The 18,625-nt window shown below is 48.2% G+C and overlaps 1 protein-coding gene across 1 annotated transcript in view; it reads right to left on the bottom strand.

Moving 5' to 3' along the window:
- Positions 1 to 18,625, bottom strand: part of LOC121585750 (netrin receptor UNC5A) — a gene marked incomplete at its 3' end in the record, with an annotated part of 429,207 nt that overhangs the window by 102,271 nt on the left and 308,311 nt on the right. The window contains exons 3-5 of the mRNA XM_045212009.1: positions 13,403 to 13,546; positions 6,109 to 6,212; positions 1,766 to 1,946 (exon numbers count right to left, since the gene is read on the bottom strand). Coding sequence (XP_045067944.1) covers positions 1,766 to 1,946; positions 6,109 to 6,212; positions 13,403 to 13,546 — 429 coding nt within the window. The remainder of the gene's footprint in view (positions 1 to 1,765; positions 1,947 to 6,108; positions 6,213 to 13,402; positions 13,547 to 18,625) is intronic.

Consider the following 18,625-nt stretch of genomic DNA (forward strand, 5'->3'; position numbering starts at 1 on the left):
TGTGATGGCCACTTCAATACCTTGACTTTGTTGTCCTTAAGCCATTTTGCCACAACTTTGGAAGTATGCTTGGGGTCATTGTCCATTTGGAAGACCCATTTGCAACCGAGCTTTAACTTCCTGACTGATATCTTGAGATGTTGCTTCAATATATCCACATAATTTTCCTTCCTCATGATGCCATCTATTTTGTGAAGTGCACCAGTCCCTCCTGCAGCAAAGCACCCCCACAGTTTGATGCTGCCACCCCCGTCCTTCACGGTTGGGATGGTGTTCTTCGGCTTGCAAGCCTTCCCCTTTTTCCTCCAAACATAACAATGGTCATTATGAACAAACAGTTCTATTTTTGTTTCATCAGACCAGAGGACATTTCTCCAAAAAGTACGATCTTTGTCCCCATGTGCAGTTGCAAACCAAGGCTCATTTCAAACTTTTCATTCTGTATAAACTAGTTGTTACTATATTGTCCGGTTGTGAACAGTATCTATCTAACATGCAAGAGAGTAATCGCTGGATTGAGATAGATACTGGAAGATTTGAGGTGGTTTCTGTATCCGTTTCGTTATCAACTGGCAGAGGAAACTAATGTAACTATCTAACATCATATTATTCAAAGATTGAGGCAGTTTGTGGGGGTTTGGAGGTGTGGCAACATGCTAACTAAACAGGGTTGTGGAGGTGTGGCAACATGCTAACTAAACAAGGTTGTGGAGGTGTGGCAACATGCTAACTAAACAAGGTTTTGGAGGTGTGGCAACATGCTAACTAAACAGGGTTGTGGAGGTGTGGCAACATGCTAACTAAACAAGGTTGTGGAGGTGTGGCAACATGCTAACTAAACAGGGTTGTGGAGGTGTAGCAACATGCTAACTAAACAAGGTTGTGGAGGTGTGGCGACATGCTAACTAAACAGGATTGTGGAGGTGTAGCAACGTGCTAACTAAACAGGGTTGTGGAGGTGTGGCAACATGCTAACTAAACAAGGTTGTGGAGGTGTGGCAACATGCTAACTAAACAGGGTTGTGGAGGTGTAGCAACATGCTAACTAAACAGGGTTGTGGAGGTGTAGCAACATGCTAACTAAACAGGGTTGTGGAGGTGTGGCAACATGCTAACTAAACAAGGTTGTGGAGGTGTGGCAACATGCTAACTAAACAAGGTTGTGGAGGTGTGGCAACATGCTAACTAAACAGGGTTGTGGAGGTGTAGCAACGTGCTAACTAAACAGGGTTGTGGAGGTGTGGCAACATGCTAACTAAACAAGGTTGTGGAGGTGTGGCAACATGCTAACTAAACAAGGTTGTGGAGGTGTGGCAACATGCTAACTAAACAAGGTTGTGGAGGTGTGGCAACATGCTAACTAAACAAGGTTGTGGAGGTGTGGCAACATGCTAACTAAACAGGGTTGTGTGTGTGTGTGTGTGTGTGTGTGTGTGTGTGTGTGTGTGTGTGTGTGTGTGTGTGTGTGTGTGTGTGTGTGTGTGTGTGTGTGTGTGATTGAGAAGCTCAGCCACTCAGTCACAACATCATCAACATTCTCGGCTGAACTCTTGTTACTTTGGACTGCTCTGAAGCTCCAAATTGTACGTGGCCAAACCTTTGGACAAAGCATTGACACCCTGTCTGCCCTGGTGTGTGTGTCTGTGTGTGTTTGTGTGTGTGTGTGTGTGTGTTTGTTTGTGTGTGTGTGTGTGCGCTTTTGTGTGTGTGTGTGTGTATGTACATATCTGTGTGTGTTTGTGTACGTATCTCTGTGTGTACATACCGTAGACCAGCACGGTGGCAGAGGAGCTCTTGCGTCGAGCCACAATGTTCTTGGCCACGCAGGTGTAGTTGGCCGTGTCCGCCAGCCTAGCCTGTTTGATGATCAGATTACGGTCCGCAGTCACCAAGAAATTGGGGTCGCTTACAGGGTCGATCACATGCTCGTTCCTCTGCCACTCCACCTGAAAAATAACAGACCTGGAAGCTTCTAACGACTGTTTTCATGTTGACAACCTGGGACGTACAGAGGGATAAGAATGTTCCCCCCCCGTCCCCATCCACTGCCCCGAGGACTATGGGCCCCATCCAGTGCCCCGAGGACTATGGGCCCCATCCACTGCCCTGAGGACTATGGGCCCCATCCACTGCCCTGAGGACTATGGGCCCCATCCACTGCCCCGAGGACTATGGGCCCCATCCACTGCCCTGAGGACCATGGGCCCCATCCACTGCCCTGAGGACTATGGGCCCCATCCACTGCCCTGAGGACTATGGGCCCCATCCACTGCCCCGAGGACTATGGGCCCCATCCACTGCCCCGAGGACTATGGGCCCCATCCACTGCCCTGAGGACCATGGGCCCCATCCACTGCCCTGAGGACTATGGGCCCCATCCACTGCCCCGAGGACTATGGGCCCCATCCACTGCCCCGAGGACTATGGGCCCCATCCACTGCCCTGAGGACTATGGGCCCCATCCACTGCCCTGAGGACTATGGGCCCCATCCATTGCCCCGAGGACTATGGGCCCCATCCACTGCCCTGAGGACTATGGGCCCCATCCACTGCCCTGAGGACTATGGGCCCCATCCACTGCCCTGAGGACTATGGGCCCCATCCACTGCCCTGAGGACTATGGGCCCCATCCACTGCCCTGAGGACTATGGGCCCCATCCACTGCCCTGAGGACTATGGGCCCCATCCACTGCCCCGAGGACTATGGGCCCCATCCACTGCCCTTAGGACTATGGGCCCCATCCACTGCCCCGAGGACTATGGGCCCCATCCACTGCCCCGAGGACTATGGGCCCCATCCACTGCCCTGAGGACTATGGGCCCCATCCACTGCCCGAGGACTATGGGCCCCATCCACTGCCCCGAGGACTATGGGCCCCATCCACTGCCCTGAGGACTATGGGCCCCATCCACTGCCCCGAGGACTATGGGCCCCATCCACTGCCCCGAGGACTATGGGCCCCATCCACTGCCCTGAGGACTATGGGCCCCATCCACTGCCCCGAGGACTATGGGCCCCATCCACTGCCCTTAGGACTATGGGCCCCATCCACTGCCCCGAGGACTATGGGCCCCATCCACTGCCCCGAGGACTATGGGCCCCATCCACTGCCCTGAGGACTATGGGCCCCATCCACTGCCCGAGGACTATGGGCCCCATCCACTGCCCTGAGGACTATGGGCCCCATCCACTGCCCCAAGGACTATGGGCCCCATCCACTGCCCCGAGGACTATGGGCCCCATCCACTGCCCCGAGGACTATGGGCCCCATCCACTGCCCTGAGGACTATGGGCCGACTGGGGAGATAATGTTATTACATACCCAGACAGCGTGAAGGTATTCACTAAATCATTTCAGAGAGGTAGATCAACTTTCTGACTTCTACATGTAGCTATGTTGTCTGTTTGTAAAGTTATGTCCAGTCTAATCCCTGTGAGAGTAGCTAATCCAGCTTGTGTTTTTACTGTTTGTAAAGTTATGTCCAGTCTAATCCCTGTGAGAGTAGCTAATTCAGTTTGTGTTTCTCTGAATGATCCCTTTCCCTTCTCCAAGTAGCTAGCAGAACTGCTGCTGTTCCATTCTATCCCTATTCTATTAGAGTAGCTAGCATCTCTCCTGTTCCTCTGCAGTCCCTGTGACCTGTCAGACTATCTTCTTCTAGATGTCTCTCTGCCACACTCTGTCCATGTGCTGTGTCCCCACTGACTTCCTCCGACTACCTCTGGTCCTATTGCTAACTGTGATGGTCCCTGAACCTTGTTTTCTCCCTCTGCTCTCGTACAGGGGCTAGCTTTCCCCAAATGCTCTCAACTGCGCCTACACACACCTGGCAGAGGCAGGATAACACTGCTGTTTACGTTCTGTCCTCTGGCTGGCTAGCTAGCTAGCTGTTCTCATGTTGTTGTTGTTTCTGTCCTCTGGCTGGCTAGCTAGCTAGCTGTTCTCATGTTGTTGTTGTGAACTCTATTGGAGTTGCTCTAGCAACCGTAATGGTTCAACGCTGTTGGACAGTGGCTGGCTTTTCTGCTGTTGCTCCATGCTGTGTCCCAAATGGCACCCTATTCCCTATATAGTGCCCTCGTTTTTGACCAGGGCCCATAGTAGTGCACTACGTAGGGAATAGGGTGCCATTTGGGACACAGCATCTGACTGTCCCTGTGCTATCCAACAACAATCTGGCTATTCTGCTATTGGTTCCTACGCTGTCCCACAGACAGTGGTCCCTACGCTGTCCCACAGAGAGTGGTTCCTACGCTGTCCCACAGACAGTGGTCCCTATGCTGTCCCACAGACAGTGGTCCCTACGTCCCACAGACAGTGGTCCCTACTTCCTACAGACAGTGGTCCCTACGCTGTCCCACAGACAGTGGTCCCTACGTCCCACAGACAGTGGTCCCTACTTCCTACAGACAGTGGTCCCTACGCTGTCCCACAGACAGTGGTCCCTACGCTGTCCCACAGACAGTGGTCCCTACTTCCTACAGACAGTGGTCCCTACTTCCTACAGACAGTGGTTCCTACGCTGTCCCACAGACAGTGGTCCCTACGCTGTCCCACAGACAGTGGTCCCTACGCTGTCCCACAGACAGTGGTCCCTACGCTGTCCCACAGACAGTGGTCCCTACGCTGTCCTACAGACAGTGGTCCCTATGCTGTCCCACAGACAGTGGTCCCTACGCTGTCCCACAGACAGTGGTCCCTATGCTGTCCCACAGACAGTGGTCCTGTGTGATTAGCTATTGTAGCTTCTTCTGCAGGTACAATTTATTCCTACACTTTCAGAGAGGCTAGCTAGCTGTTTCAGAGCGGCTAGCTAGCTGTTTCAGAGCGGCTAGCTAGCTGTTCCATGTACTGTAGTCAGTACCTGTCCTGTCAGAGCGGCTAGCTAGCTGTTCCATGTTCTGTAGTCAGTACCTGTCCTGTCAGAGTAGCTAGCTAGCTGTTCCATGTACTGTAGTCAGTACCTGTCCTGTCAGAGCGGCTAGCTAGCTGTTCCATGTACTGTAGTCAGTACCTGTCCTGTCAGAGTAGCTAGCTAGCTGTTCCATGTACTGTAGTCAGTACCTGTCCTGTCAGAGTAGCTAGCTAGCTGTTTCATGTACTGTAGTCAGTACCTGTCCTGTCAGAGTAGCTAGCTAGCTTCTTCCATGTACTGTAGTCAGTACCTGTCCTGTCAGAGTAGCTAGCTAGCTGTTCCATGTACTGTAGTCAGTACCTGTCCTGTCAGTGTAGCTAGCTGGCTGTTTCATGTACTGTAGTCAGTACCTGTCCTGTCAGAGTAGCTAGCTAGCTGTTTCATGTACTGTAGTCAGTACCTGTCCTGTCAGAGTAGCTAGCTAGCTGTTTCATGTACTGTAGTCAGTACCTGTGCTGTCAGAGTAGCTAGCTAGCTGTTTCATGTACTGTAGTCAGTACCTGTCCTGTCAGAGTAGCTAGCTAGCTGTTTCATGTACTGTAGTCAGTACCTATCCTGTCAGAGTAGCTAGCTAGCTGTTCCACATAGTTAGTCGCTGTGCTGTCTGAGTAGTTGGGGATGAACCTGCAGATTTGCCAGAGAAGGTGTAAGGCCTGAGAGCCAGCCCTGAGAGCCAGCCCTGAGAGCCAGCCCTGAGAGCCAGCCCTGAGGGATGGGACTCAACACTGTGATATAATGCCTCCCTCCCTCTGATGAAAAAGCGATCAGAAATCAATGAGGGATAATAATTAGAGATATAATTATTGGAAGGCAGGGACCTCTATACCACTCCTTGGAGAGGAGGATGAAGCTTATTGGAAGGCAGGGGCCTCTATACCTCTCCTTGGAGAGGGGGATGAAGCTTATTGGAAGGCAGGGACCTCTATACCACTCCTTGGAGAGGAGGATGAAGCTTATTGGAAGGCAGGGACCTCTATACCACTCCTTGGAGAGGAGGATGAAGCTTATTGGAAGGCAGGGACCTCTATACCACTCCTTGAAGGGGAGGATGAAGCCGGACCATAGACACTGATCTAAGGTCTGGTTGTACATTTCTCTGTGTAGCTTTATGTTTGAAGTTCTTTGAACTCCATGAGGGAGCAAGTTTACATTTTGGGTAAAAAAGTAGAGAATCAGACCACAATCTCTAACCTCAGCTGGTGGTACACCCTCTGGAGGATGACAGCGTAACAACACTTCCTGGTTCAACGCTACTTCCTTCCCCATTGGCTCCTCCTCAAAGTTCTTCCTCAGGTCTGAAAAGGTGGGAAGACATGAAAATCATCAAAACATGAAAAACCTGTTTTATTTAAGCTTTATATATCCGGGAAGTCTCATTGAGGTCAGAATACCTCTTCTACAAGTAACCTGGAACATGAAAAACAAGTTTTATTTAAGCGTTATATACAGTGGGGAAAAAAAGTATTTAGTCAGCCACCAATTGTGCAAGTTCTCCCACTTAAAAAGATGAGAGAGGCCTGTAATTTTCATCATAGGTACACGTCAACAATGACAGACAAATTGGGAGAAAAAAAATCCAGAAAATCACATTGTAGGATTTTTTATGAATTTATTTGCAAATTATGGTGGAAAATAAGTATTTGGTCACCTACAAACAAGCAAGATTTCTGGCTCTCACAGACCTGTAACTTCTTCTTTAAGAGGCTCCTCTGTCCTCCACTCGTTATCTGTATTAATGGCACCTGTTTGAACTTGTTATCAGTATACAAGACACCTGTCCACAACCTCAAACAGTCACACTCCAAACTCCACTATGGCCAAGACCAAAGAGCTGTCAAAGGACACCAGAAACAAAATTGTAGACCTGCACCAGGCTGGGAAGACTGAATCTGCAATAGGTAAGCAGCTTGGTTTGAAGAAATCAACTGTGGGAGCAATTATTAGGAAATGGAAGACATACAAGACCACTGATAATCTCCCTCGATCTGGGGCTCCACGCAAGATCTCACCCCGTGGGGTCAAAATGATCACAAGAACGGTGAGCTAAAATCCCAGAACCACACGGGGGTACCTAGTGAATGACCTGCAGAGAGCTGGGACCAAAGTAACAAAGCCTACCATCAGTAACACACTACGCCGCCAGGGACTCAAATCCTGCAGTGCGAGACGTGTCGCCCTGCTTAAGCCAGTACATGTCCAGGCTCGTCTGAAGTTTGCTAGAGTGCATTTGGATGATCCAGAAGAGGATTGGGAGAATGTCATATGGTCAGATGAAACCAAAATATAACTTTTTTGGTAAAAACTCAACTCGTCGTGTTTGGAGGACAAAGAATGCTGAGTTGCATCCAAGGAACACCATACCTACTGTGAAGCATGGGGGTGGAAACATCATGCTTTGGGGCTGTTTTTCTGCAAAGGGACCAGGACGACTGATCCGTGTAAAGGAAAGAATGAATGGGGCCATGTATCGTGAGATTTTGAGTGAAAACCTCCTTCCATCAGCAAGGGCATTGAAGATGAAACGTGGCTGGGTCGTTCAGCATGACAATGATCCCAAACACACCGCCCGGGGCAACGAAGGAGTGGCTTCGTAAGAAGCATTTCAAGGTCCTGGAGTGGCCTAGCCAGTCTCCAGATCTCAACCCCATAGAAAATCTTTGGAGGGAGTTGAAAGTCCGTGTTGCCCAGCGACAGCCCCAAAACATCACTGCTCTAGAGGAGATCTGCATGGAGGAATGGGCCAAAATACCAGCAACAGTGTGTGAAAACCTTGTGAAGACTTACAGAAAACGTTTGACCTGTGTCATTGCCAACAAAGGGTATATTGAGAAACTTTTGATATTGACCAAATACTTATTTTCCACCATAATTTGCAAATAAATTCATTAAAAATCCTACAATGTGATTTTCTGGAGAATTTTTTTTCTCATTTTGTCTGTCATAGTTGACGTGTACCTATGATGAAAATTACAGGCCTCTCTCATCTTTTTAAGTGGGAGAACTTGCACAATTGGTGGCTGACTAAATACTTTTTTTCCCCACTGTATATATATATATATATATATTCGGGAAGTCCCATTGAGGTCAGAATACTTATTCTACAAGTGACCTGGAACATCAAAATCATCAAAACACAAAGAAAAAAACCACGAGAAACATGAAAAAGCTGCATAAGGCTCCTGTCAGTCATAGAAGATGATGACCATCTCTTTCTGCTGTGCCCATGAGCAAAGGCACCTAACTCCTAAACTGCTCCGGGGGCGTTGCTCTGTGTCCTGCTGCTGTGATCTCTGAGTGGACGATGGGAGAAGCAAATACACTAGACAAAGGAAAGGAAAATAATCTACTTCCTTCTCTTCCTCTTCTTTGAATCACAAACATGTTTTCCTACTCTGGAGATAGTACACAGTCTCTCTCTCTCTGTCTCTCTGTCTCTCTGTCTCTCTGTCTCTCTGTCTCTCTCTCTCTCTCTCTCTCTCTCTCTCTCTCTCTCTCTCTCTCTCTCTCTCTCTCTCTCTCTCTCTCTCTCTCTCTCTCTCTCTCTCTCTCTCTCTCTCTCTCTGTCTCTCTCTCTCTCTCTCTCTCTCTCTCTCTCTCTCTCTCTCTCTCTCTCTCTCTCTCTCTCTCTCTCTCTCTCTCTCTCTCTCTCTCTCTCTCTCTCTCTCTCTCTCTCTCTCTTTCCATCTCTCTTTTGCTCTCTCTCTCTCTCTGTCTCTCTCTCATTTCAAATGTCATATTATGTCTATATAAAGTGTTGTAACAATGTGCAAATAGTTAAAGTACAAATGGGAAAATAAATAAACATAAATATGGGTTGTATTTACAATGGTGTTTGTTCTTCACTGGTTGCCCTTTTCTTGTGGCAACAGGTCACAAATCTTGCTGCTGTGATGGCACACAGTGGTATTTCACCAAATAGATATGGGAGTTTATCAAAATTGGGTTTGTTTTCAAATTCTTTATGGGTCTGTGTAATCTGAGGGAAATATGTGTCTCTAATATGGTCATACATTTGGCAGGAGGTTCGGAAGTGCAGCTCAGTTTCCACCTCATTTTGTGGGCAGTGTGCACATAGCCTGTCTTCTCTTGAGAGCCATGTCTGCCTACGGCGGCCTTTCTCAATAGCAAGGCTATGAGTCTGTACATAGTCAAAGCATTCCTTAATTTTTGGGTCAGTCACAGTGGTCAGGTATTCTGCCACTGTGTACTCTCTGTTTAGGGCCAAATAGCATTCTAGTTTGCTCTGTTTTTTTGTTAATTCTTTCCAATGTGACAAGCCATTATGTTTTTGTTTTCTCATGATTTGATTGGGTGTAATTGTGTTGTTGTTATTGTCCAGGGCTCTGTGGGGTCTGTTTGTGTTTGTGAACAGAGCCCCAGGACCAGCTTGCTTAGGGGACTCTTCTTGTCACGATCGTCTAAAGGAGCGGACCAATACGCAGCGCGTGGAGTGAACATGATGACTTTATTAAATTAAAGCAACCACGAAAAAACAACAAATGACGATACGTGAAGTCCTCTGTGACACCGACAGAGCATAGAACACTGGAACATTAACCCACAAAACAAAGGTGAAAACTGACAGTTTAAATATGGCTCCCAATCAGAGATAACGAGCCGACAGCTGACACTCGTTACCTCCGATTGGGAGTCATTGACTACAACATACAACCACCTAGAAAAACAACCCAAAGACCTGCAAACATAGAAATACACCCGACAGAACTACCAACATAGAAAAACACCCAAATCCCCAACAAAACAACATACACTCTAGCTCACATACAAAAGTCCTAGAGCCAGAGTGTCACAGTACCCCCCCCTAAAGGTACGAACTCCGGGCGCACCAACATCAGGACTAGGGGAGGGTCTGGGTGGGCGTCTGTCCACGGTGGCGGCTCTGGCCCCGGTCGTGATCCCCACCCCACCACAGTCACAACCTGCTTCGGTAGCCTCCTCCCAATGACCACCCTCCAACTAACCCCACCTGGACTAAGGGGCAACACCGGACTAAGGGGCAGCATCGGGCTAAGGGGCAGCACCGGACTAAGGGGCAGCACCGGACTACGGGGCAGTACCGGACTAAGGGGCAGTACCGGACTAAGGGGCAGTACCAGGCTAAGGGACAGCACCAGGATAAGGGACAGCACCAGGATAAGGAGCAACACCGAGCTAAGGGGCAGCACCTGACTAAATGGCGGATCCTGGCTGGCTGGCTCTGGCGGATCCTGGCTGGCTGGCGGATCCTGGCTGGACGGCTCTGGCTGATCCCGGCTGGACGGCTCTGGCGGATCCCGGCTGGACGGCTCTGGCGGATCCCGGCTGGACGGCTCTGGCGGATCCTGGCTGGACGGCTCATGGCTGGCTGACGGATCTGGCTGCTCATGGCTGACTGACGGATCTGGCTGCTCATGGCTGGCTGACGGATCTGGCTGCTCATGGCTGGCTGACGGATCTGGCTGCTCATGGCTGGCTGACGGATCTGGCTGCTCATGGCTGGCTGACGGATCTGGCTGCTCGCGGCTGGCTGACGGATCTGGCTGCTCATGGCTGGCTGACGGATCTGGCTGCTCGCGGCTGGCTGACGGATCTGGCTGCTCATGGCCGACTGACGGATCTGGCTGATCCTGTCTGGCGGAAGGCTCTGGCTGATCCTGTCTGGCAGAAGGCTCTGGCTGATCCTGTCTGGCAGAAGGCTCTGGCTGATCCTGTCTGGCAGAAGGCTCTGGCTGATCCTGTCTGGCAGAAGGCTCTGGCTGATCCTGTCTGGCGGAAGGCTCTAGCGGCCCGGTCTGGCGGACGGCTCTGATGGCTCATGGCAGACGGGCGGCTTTGCAGGCTTTGGGCAGACGGGCAGTTCAGGCCCCGTTGGGCAGACGGCAGACTCTGGCCGTCTGAGGCGCATCGTAGGCCTGGTGCGTGGTGCCGGAACAGGAGGTACCGGGCTGAGGACACGCATCTCACGCCTAGTGCGGAGAGCAGGAACAGGCCGGGCGGGGCTGGCGACGCGCACCGTATCCCTGGTGCGAGTGGCCGGAACAGGCCGGGCCGGGCTGGCGAGCGCACCGTATCCCTGGTGCGTGGAGTAGGAACAGGCCGGGCTGGGCTGGCGAAGCGCACCGTATCCCTGGTGCGTGGAGTAGGAACAGGCCGGGCTGGGCTGGCGAGCGCACCGTATCCCTGGTGCGTGGAGTAGGAACAGGCCGGGCTGAGCTGGCGACGCGCACCGCATACTTGGTGCGTATGGCAGGAACAGGCCAAACCGGGCTGGCGACGCGCACCTTACACTTAGTGCGAGGGACCGGAACAGGCCGTACCGTCACGGGGAACACACACTACTGGCTGCACCTCGGGACTAGGAATGGGCCGGACCGAACTGGTTACACACCCCAGTACCTCACGCCGTGCCTCAACACCTTCCTTCCCTGCTTTACCCAGTAGCCCCCTTGACCTGGTAGCCCACTGAATCCGTCCCTTCTCTGCCTCCGTCAGCCCCCTTAACCTGGCAGCCCTCTGACTCTGCCTTGTGGCAGCCTCCTGCTGCTCCGTCGCCCAAGCCATGTGCCCCCCCCAAAAAATTTCTTGGGGTTGCCTCTCGTCCTTCCGACGTTGGCTCTGCCGACGCCGTTGCTCCTCTCTCCGTCGCCTCTCCTCTGTTTTCGCTCCATGGACGGCGATCCATGCCGTCCAGGATTTCTTCCCACGTCCAGGACCCTTTACCGTCCAACAGTTCCTCCCATGTCCAGACCCTTTGCTCCTGGACGCGCTGCTTGGTCCTTTTTTGGTGGGTTATTCTGTCACGATCGTCTAAAGGAGCGGACCAATACGCAGCGCGTGGAGTGAACATGATGACTTTATTAAATTAAAGCAACCACGAAAAAACAACAAATGACGATACGTGAAGTCCTCTGTGACACCGACAGAGCATAGAACACTGGAACATTAACCCACAAAACAAAGGTGAAAACTGACAGTTTAAATATGGCTCCCAATCAGAGATAACGAGCCGACAGCTGACACTCGTTACCTCCGATTGGGAGTCATTGACTACAACATACAACCACCTAGAAAAACAACCCAAAGACCTGCAAACATAGAAATACACCCGACAGAACTACCAACATAGAAAAACACCCAAATCCCCAACAAAACAACATACACTCTAGCTCACATACAAAAGTCCTAGAGCCAGAGTGTCACACTTCTCCAGGTTCATATCTCTGTAGGTGATGGCTTTGTTATGGAAGGTTTGGGAATCACTTCCTTTTAGGTGGTTGTAGAATTGAATGGCTCTTTTCTGGATTTTGATAATTAGCGGGTATCGGCCTAATTCTGCTCTGCATGCATTATTTGGTGTTTTATGTTGTACACAGAGGATATCTTTGCTGAATTCTGCATGCAGAGTCTCAATTTGGTGTTTGTCCCATTTTGTGAATTATTGGTTGGTGAGCGGACCCCAGACCTCACAACCATAAAGGGCAATGGGTTCTATAACTGATTCAAGTAATTGTAGTGTGTGCAGTATTCTATATATTTAAACCTACTGGATATCTCTACTGTTATAAACCACTATGAGAGTCTCCTCTCTACAGGATATCTCTACTGTTATAAACCACTATGAGAGTCTCCTCTCTACAGGATAGCTCTACTGTTATAAACCACTATGAGAGTCTCCTCTCTACAGGATATCTCTACTGTTATAAACCACTATGAGAGTCTCCTCTCTACAGGATATCTCTACTGTTATAAACCACTATGAGAGTCTCCTCTCTACAGGATATCTCTACTGTTTATATACCACTATGAGAGTCTCCTCTCTACAGGATATCTCTACTGTTATAAACCACTATGAGAGTCTCCTCTCTACAGGATATCTCTACTGTTATAAACCACTATGAGAGTCTCCTCTCTACAGGATATATCTACTGTTATAAACCACTATGAGAGTCTCCTCTCTACAGGATATCTCTACTGTTATAAACCACCATGAGAGTCTCCTCTCTACATGATATCTCTACTGTTATAAACCACTATGAGAGTCTCCTCTCTACAGGATATCTCTACTGTTATAAACCACCATGAGAGTCCCCTCTCATCCCCAAAAACACATTTTAACCACCGGCAGGTCAATAGTCTCTCTTATAAAATATGTACAGAGATTGTATCTTAGTTGAGAATAACCTGTATGAATAAAGGGTTTGTCCTCGGAGGCTGTGTTGAGTCATCTCTAAATGGACATAATACCAACATTACAGTCATACAGAGACTACAGTATACACAAATAAAATGGTCAATACTCCCAGGAGAGTCTAGGGAGACTACATTATACACAAATCAAATGGTCAATACTCCCAGGAGAGTCTAGGGAGACTACAGTATACACATATCAATCAATCAATACTCCCAGGAGAGTCTAGGGAGAATCAGAGATTGCATTATCAATACAGTTGGGATGACGTATGTTTTATTTCAGAGTAATACTTACAGGCGATCCTGACATATGCCTTTTGGCTCTTCTGGGTTCCCGTAGTGCTCCAGGCGACACACTGGCACCAGTAGTCGTCCAGACCAAAGATCTTCTCAACCTGCTGTCTGGAGATGTCGATCTGCACCTGCATGATGGGCAGACCTGCAACACAGACCATAGAGACTACAGTTAGGACTGTCTAGAGGTAGGATACATAGACCAGTCAGACCTGCAACACAGACCATAGAGACTACAGTTAGGACTGTCTAGAGGTAGGATACATAGACCAGTCAGACCTGCAACACAGACCATAGAGACCACAGTTAGGACTGTCTAGAGGTAGGATACATAGACCAGTCAGACCTGCAACACAGACCATAGAGACCACAGTTAGGACTGTCTAGAGGTAGGATACATAGACCAGTCAGACCTGCAACACAGACCATAGAGACTACAGTTAGGACTGTCTAGAGGTAGGATACATAGACCAGTCAGACCTGCAACACAGACCATAGAGACCACTGTCAGGACAAAGACCAAAGGCATAGGTCTAGTTCAGGATTGAGAAGGAGTTCATAGGTAGGATTCAGAATAGAGTCAGGAGACAATTAGGACACTGAGCAGATGTCTAGTTTGAGATTAAGATTGACTTCAGGTTCAGTCTAGGTTTAAGACACAGTTCAGAGTCAGGACACTGGCAGGGGTCAGAGTAAAGGAGTTGAGTTTATGTTTAGTCTGGGGTCATGGCATGCATTAGATCAGACACAAGCAGCAGATACACAAGTCAGGATCCAAAAGGAGTCTTGAACTACCAAAGGTAGAACTGAGGTCTATATAGAATCCATCTAGAGACAGAACTGAGGTCTATATAGAATCCATCTAGAGACAGAACTGAGGTCTATATAGAATCCATCTAGAGACAGAACTGAGGTCTATATAGAATCCATCTAGAGACAGAACTGAGGTCTATATAGAATCCATCTAGAGACAGAACTGAGGTCTATATAGAATCCATCTAGAGACAGAACTGAGGTCTATATAGAATCCATCTAGAGACAGAACTGAGGTCTATATAGAATCCATCTAGAGACAGAACTGAGGTCTATATAGAATCCATCTAGAGACAGAACTGAGGTCTATATAGAATCCATCTAGAGACAGAACTGAGGTCTATATAGAATCCATCTAGAGACAGAACTGAGGTCTATATAGAATCCTGCAAACTTGGTTTGAGAAGAGAACATTACAATGGCCGCCAGCAAATAAGGATTAATTCACAACAAGAGGCTCAAAGCCTAAAAACAAACAAGCCCAACACCAAATATATTTAAACTCAGTTTTTCACAATTCCTGACATTTAATCCTAGTAAAAATGCCCTGTCTTAGGTCAGTTAGGATCCCCACTTTATTTTAAGAATGTGAAATGTCAGAATAATAGTAGAGAGAATGATTTATTTCAGCTTTTATTTCTTTCATCACATTCCCAGTGGGTCAGAAGTTGGATGGATTCTTGGGATTAACTTGGGTCAAACGTTTCGGGTAGCCTTCCACAAGCTTCCCACAATAAGTTGGGTGAATTTTGGCCCATTCCTCCTGACAGAGCTGGTGTAACTGAGTCAGGTTTGTAGGCCTCCTTGTTCGCACACGCTTTTTCAGTTCTGCCCACAAATTTTCTATAGGATTGAGGTCAGGGCTTTGTGATGGCCACTCCAATACCTTGACTTTGTTGTCCTTAAGCCATTTTGCCACAACTTTGGGGTCATTGTCCATTTGGAAGACACATTTGCGACCAAGCTTTAACTTCCTGACTGATGTCTGACATAATTTTCCTTCCTCATGATGCCATCTATGTTGTGAAGTGCTGCCACCCCTGTGCTTCACGGTTGGGATGGTGTTCTTCGGCTTGCAAGCCTTCCCCTTTTTCCTCCAAACATAACGATGGTCATGTCCCGAGCGGCGCACAATTGGACTAGGGTAGGGGAGGGAATGGCCGGCAGGGGATGTAGCTAAGTTGGTAGAGCATGTTGTTTGCAATGCCAGGGTTGTGGGTTTGATTCCCACGGGGGGTATGAATAAAATAATAATGTATGCATTCACTAACTGTAAGTCGCTCTGGATAAGAGCGTCTGCTAAATGACGTAAATGTAAATTATGGACAAACAGTTCTATTTTTGTTTCATCAGACCAGAGGACATTTCTCCAAAAAGTACGATCTTTGTCCCCATGTGCAGTTGCAAACCATAGTCTGGCCTTTTTAATAGCGGTTTTGGAGCAGTGGCTTCTTCCTTGCTGAGCGGCCTTTCAGGTTATGTCGACATAGGACTTGTTTTACTGTGGATATAGATACTTTTGTACCTGTTTCCTCCAGCATCTTCACAAGGTCCTTTGCTGTTGTTCTGGGTACATTCATCTCTAGGAGAAAGAACGCGTCTCCTTCCTGAGTGGTATGATGGCTGCGTGGTCCCATGGTGTTTATACTTGCGTACTATTGTTTGTACAGATGAACTCCCGAGTGGCACAGTGGTCTAAGGCACTGGCCGTGACCGGGAGACCCATGGGGTGGCGCACAATTTGTCCAGGGTAGGGGAGGGAATGGCCGGCAGGGATGCAGCTCAGTTGGTAGAGCATGGCGTTTGCAACGCCAGAGTTGTGGGTTTGATTCCCACGGGGGGCCAGTATGAAAAGAATGTATGCATTCACTAACTATAAGTCGCTCTGGATAAGAGCGTCTGCTAAATGACAAAAAATTTAATGAACGTGGTACCTTCAGGCGTTTGGAAATTGCTCCCAAGGATGAACCAGACTTGTGGAGGTCTACAAGTTTTATTCTGAGGTATTGGCTGATTTCTTTTGATTTTCCCATGATGTCAAGCAAAGAGGCACTGAGTTTGAAGGTAGGCCTTGAAAAACATCCACAGATACACCCCCAATTGACTCAAATGATGTCAATTAGCCTATCAGAAGCTTCAAATTGCATTGCTGAAGAGGTTGAAGGGGTGGGTGGTCAGCCTGTCACTGCTCAGACCATACGCCGCACACTGCATCAAATTGGTCTGCATGGCTGTCGTCCCAGAAGGAAGCCTCTTCTAATGATGATGCACAAGAAAGCCCGCAAACAGTTTGCTGAAGACAAGCAGACTAAGGACATGGATTACTGGAACCATGTCCTGTGGTCTGATGAGACCAAGATAAACTTATTGGGTTCAGATGGTGTCAAGCGTGTGTGGCGTCAACCAGGTGAGGAGTACAAAGACAAGTGTGTCTTGCCTACAGTCAAGCATGGTGGTGGGAGTGTCATGGTCTGGGGATGCATGAGTGCTGCCGTCACTGGGTAGCTACAGTTCATTGAGGGAACCATGAATGCCAACATGTACTGTGACATACTGAAGCAGAGCATGATCCCCTCCCTTCGGAGACTGGGCCGCAGGGCAGTATTCCACCATGATAACGACCCCAAACACACCTCCAAGACGACCACTGCCTTGCTAAAGAAGCTGAGGGTAAAGGTGATGGACTGGCCAAGCATGTCTCCAGACCTAAACCCTATTGAGCATCTGTGGGGCATCCTCAAACGGAAGGTGGAGGAGTGCAAGGTCTCTAACATCCACCAGCTCCGTGATGTCGTCATGGCGGAGTGGAAGAGGACTCCAGTGGCAACCTGTGAAGCTCTGGTGAACTCCATGCCCAAGAGGGTTAAGGCAGTGCTGGAAAATGATGGTGGCCACACAAAATATTGACACTTTGGGCCCAATTTGGACATTTTCACTTAGGGATGTACTCACTTTTGTAGCCAGCGGTTTAGACATTAATGGCTGTGTGTTGACTTATTTTGAGGGGACAGCAAATTTACACTGTTATACAAGCTGTACATTGTAGCAAAGTGTCATTTCTTCAGTGTTGTCACATGAAAAGATATACTCAAATATTTACAAAAATGTGAGGGGTGTACTCACTTTTGATAGATACTGTATATGTCCTAACCGACTTGCCAAATCTATAGTTTGTTAACAGGAAATGTGTGGAGTGGTTGAAAAAACGAGTTTTAATGACTCCAATCTAAGTGTATGTAAACTTCCGACTTCAACTGTAGGGCGCTGAAGAAGAGGAAGAAGCGCTGAAGAAGAGGTGTAATGTGTGGGAGGTAATCTAGACAGTTAAAACACTGCTGCTGTCAGTTGGTTTAAAGAGATGAAACACAACAGAACTAACTTTATCTCTCCATGTTTAAAAGTACAATCAATGGGTTATATTCTTTAAGAAACAATGGGTATCAATTTTAGAAATGACATTTCTGTTTTGTCACACAAATACTTGGGACTGGGCAACAAACGGTGTATGACACTGGAAAAAAATAAAACAAATCAATCAAATCAATCACCATTGAACTGCAGGATATATCCCAGACTTGGCCTTTCATCTTGGTAGGAGACTGTTTCCCTCGACAGCATCTCTGCTACATGGTTGATTAAAGTACCCTATTCCCAGTGTAGCACACTACTTTAGACCGGAGCCTATAGGGAAGTGTGATATGCCTTTACTGCTGGAAGTGTGGTCTTTCTCAGTATGAGATCACTCTGACCTCTAATGAACTGTCTCCGTGCTACAACATTGATTAGAGAGAAAAAGTGACAGTTGATGTGAGTTGTGTATTTTCTGTCTGGATTACAGTGGAAGATCTAATGTCATATGGAAGTCAACCAAAATGAACTGAGATAGAAACTCTGAAAAAGTGTATAAATCAACTAAGCCAACCTAAAGCAGTATTGTGTTGTGATAGTAAAGCCTTGTTCTCCTAGGTTGAGTACCGAATGGCACACTATTCCATATTTAGTGCACTTCTTTTGATCAGGGTAAACAGCGTTCTGGTCCAAAGTAGTGCTCCATCTAGGGAATATGGTGGCATTTATGACGCATCATTGTTTGTTGTTCCATGAAAGCCCATTTTTCATTTCATTTTCTCTTGAACTTTAGTTGGACCCCAGAAGCCTATGGTATTTCTGTATATTGAGAAATGACCATTACTGACTCCACCTCTTAATCTCTCTCCACCTCTTCATCTCTATCTCCATCTTCTTCTCTTTCCCTCCCTCCCTCCCTCCCTCCCTCCCTCCCTCCCCCCCCTCCCTCCCTCCCTCTCTCTCATGAAGAGCGTGTCATGTCTCCTCTCTTCTTCTGTGTGATCTCTCCTCTCCAGGGCCCAGAGAGAGAGAGAGGTGGATAACTTCTCATAGATGACCAGGC

The sequence above is a fragment of the Coregonus clupeaformis genome, chromosome 40 (genome assembly GCF_020615455.1).
Source record: "Coregonus clupeaformis isolate EN_2021a chromosome 40, ASM2061545v1, whole genome shotgun sequence".
Lineage (NCBI taxonomy): Eukaryota > Metazoa > Chordata > Actinopteri > Salmoniformes > Salmonidae > Coregonus > Coregonus clupeaformis.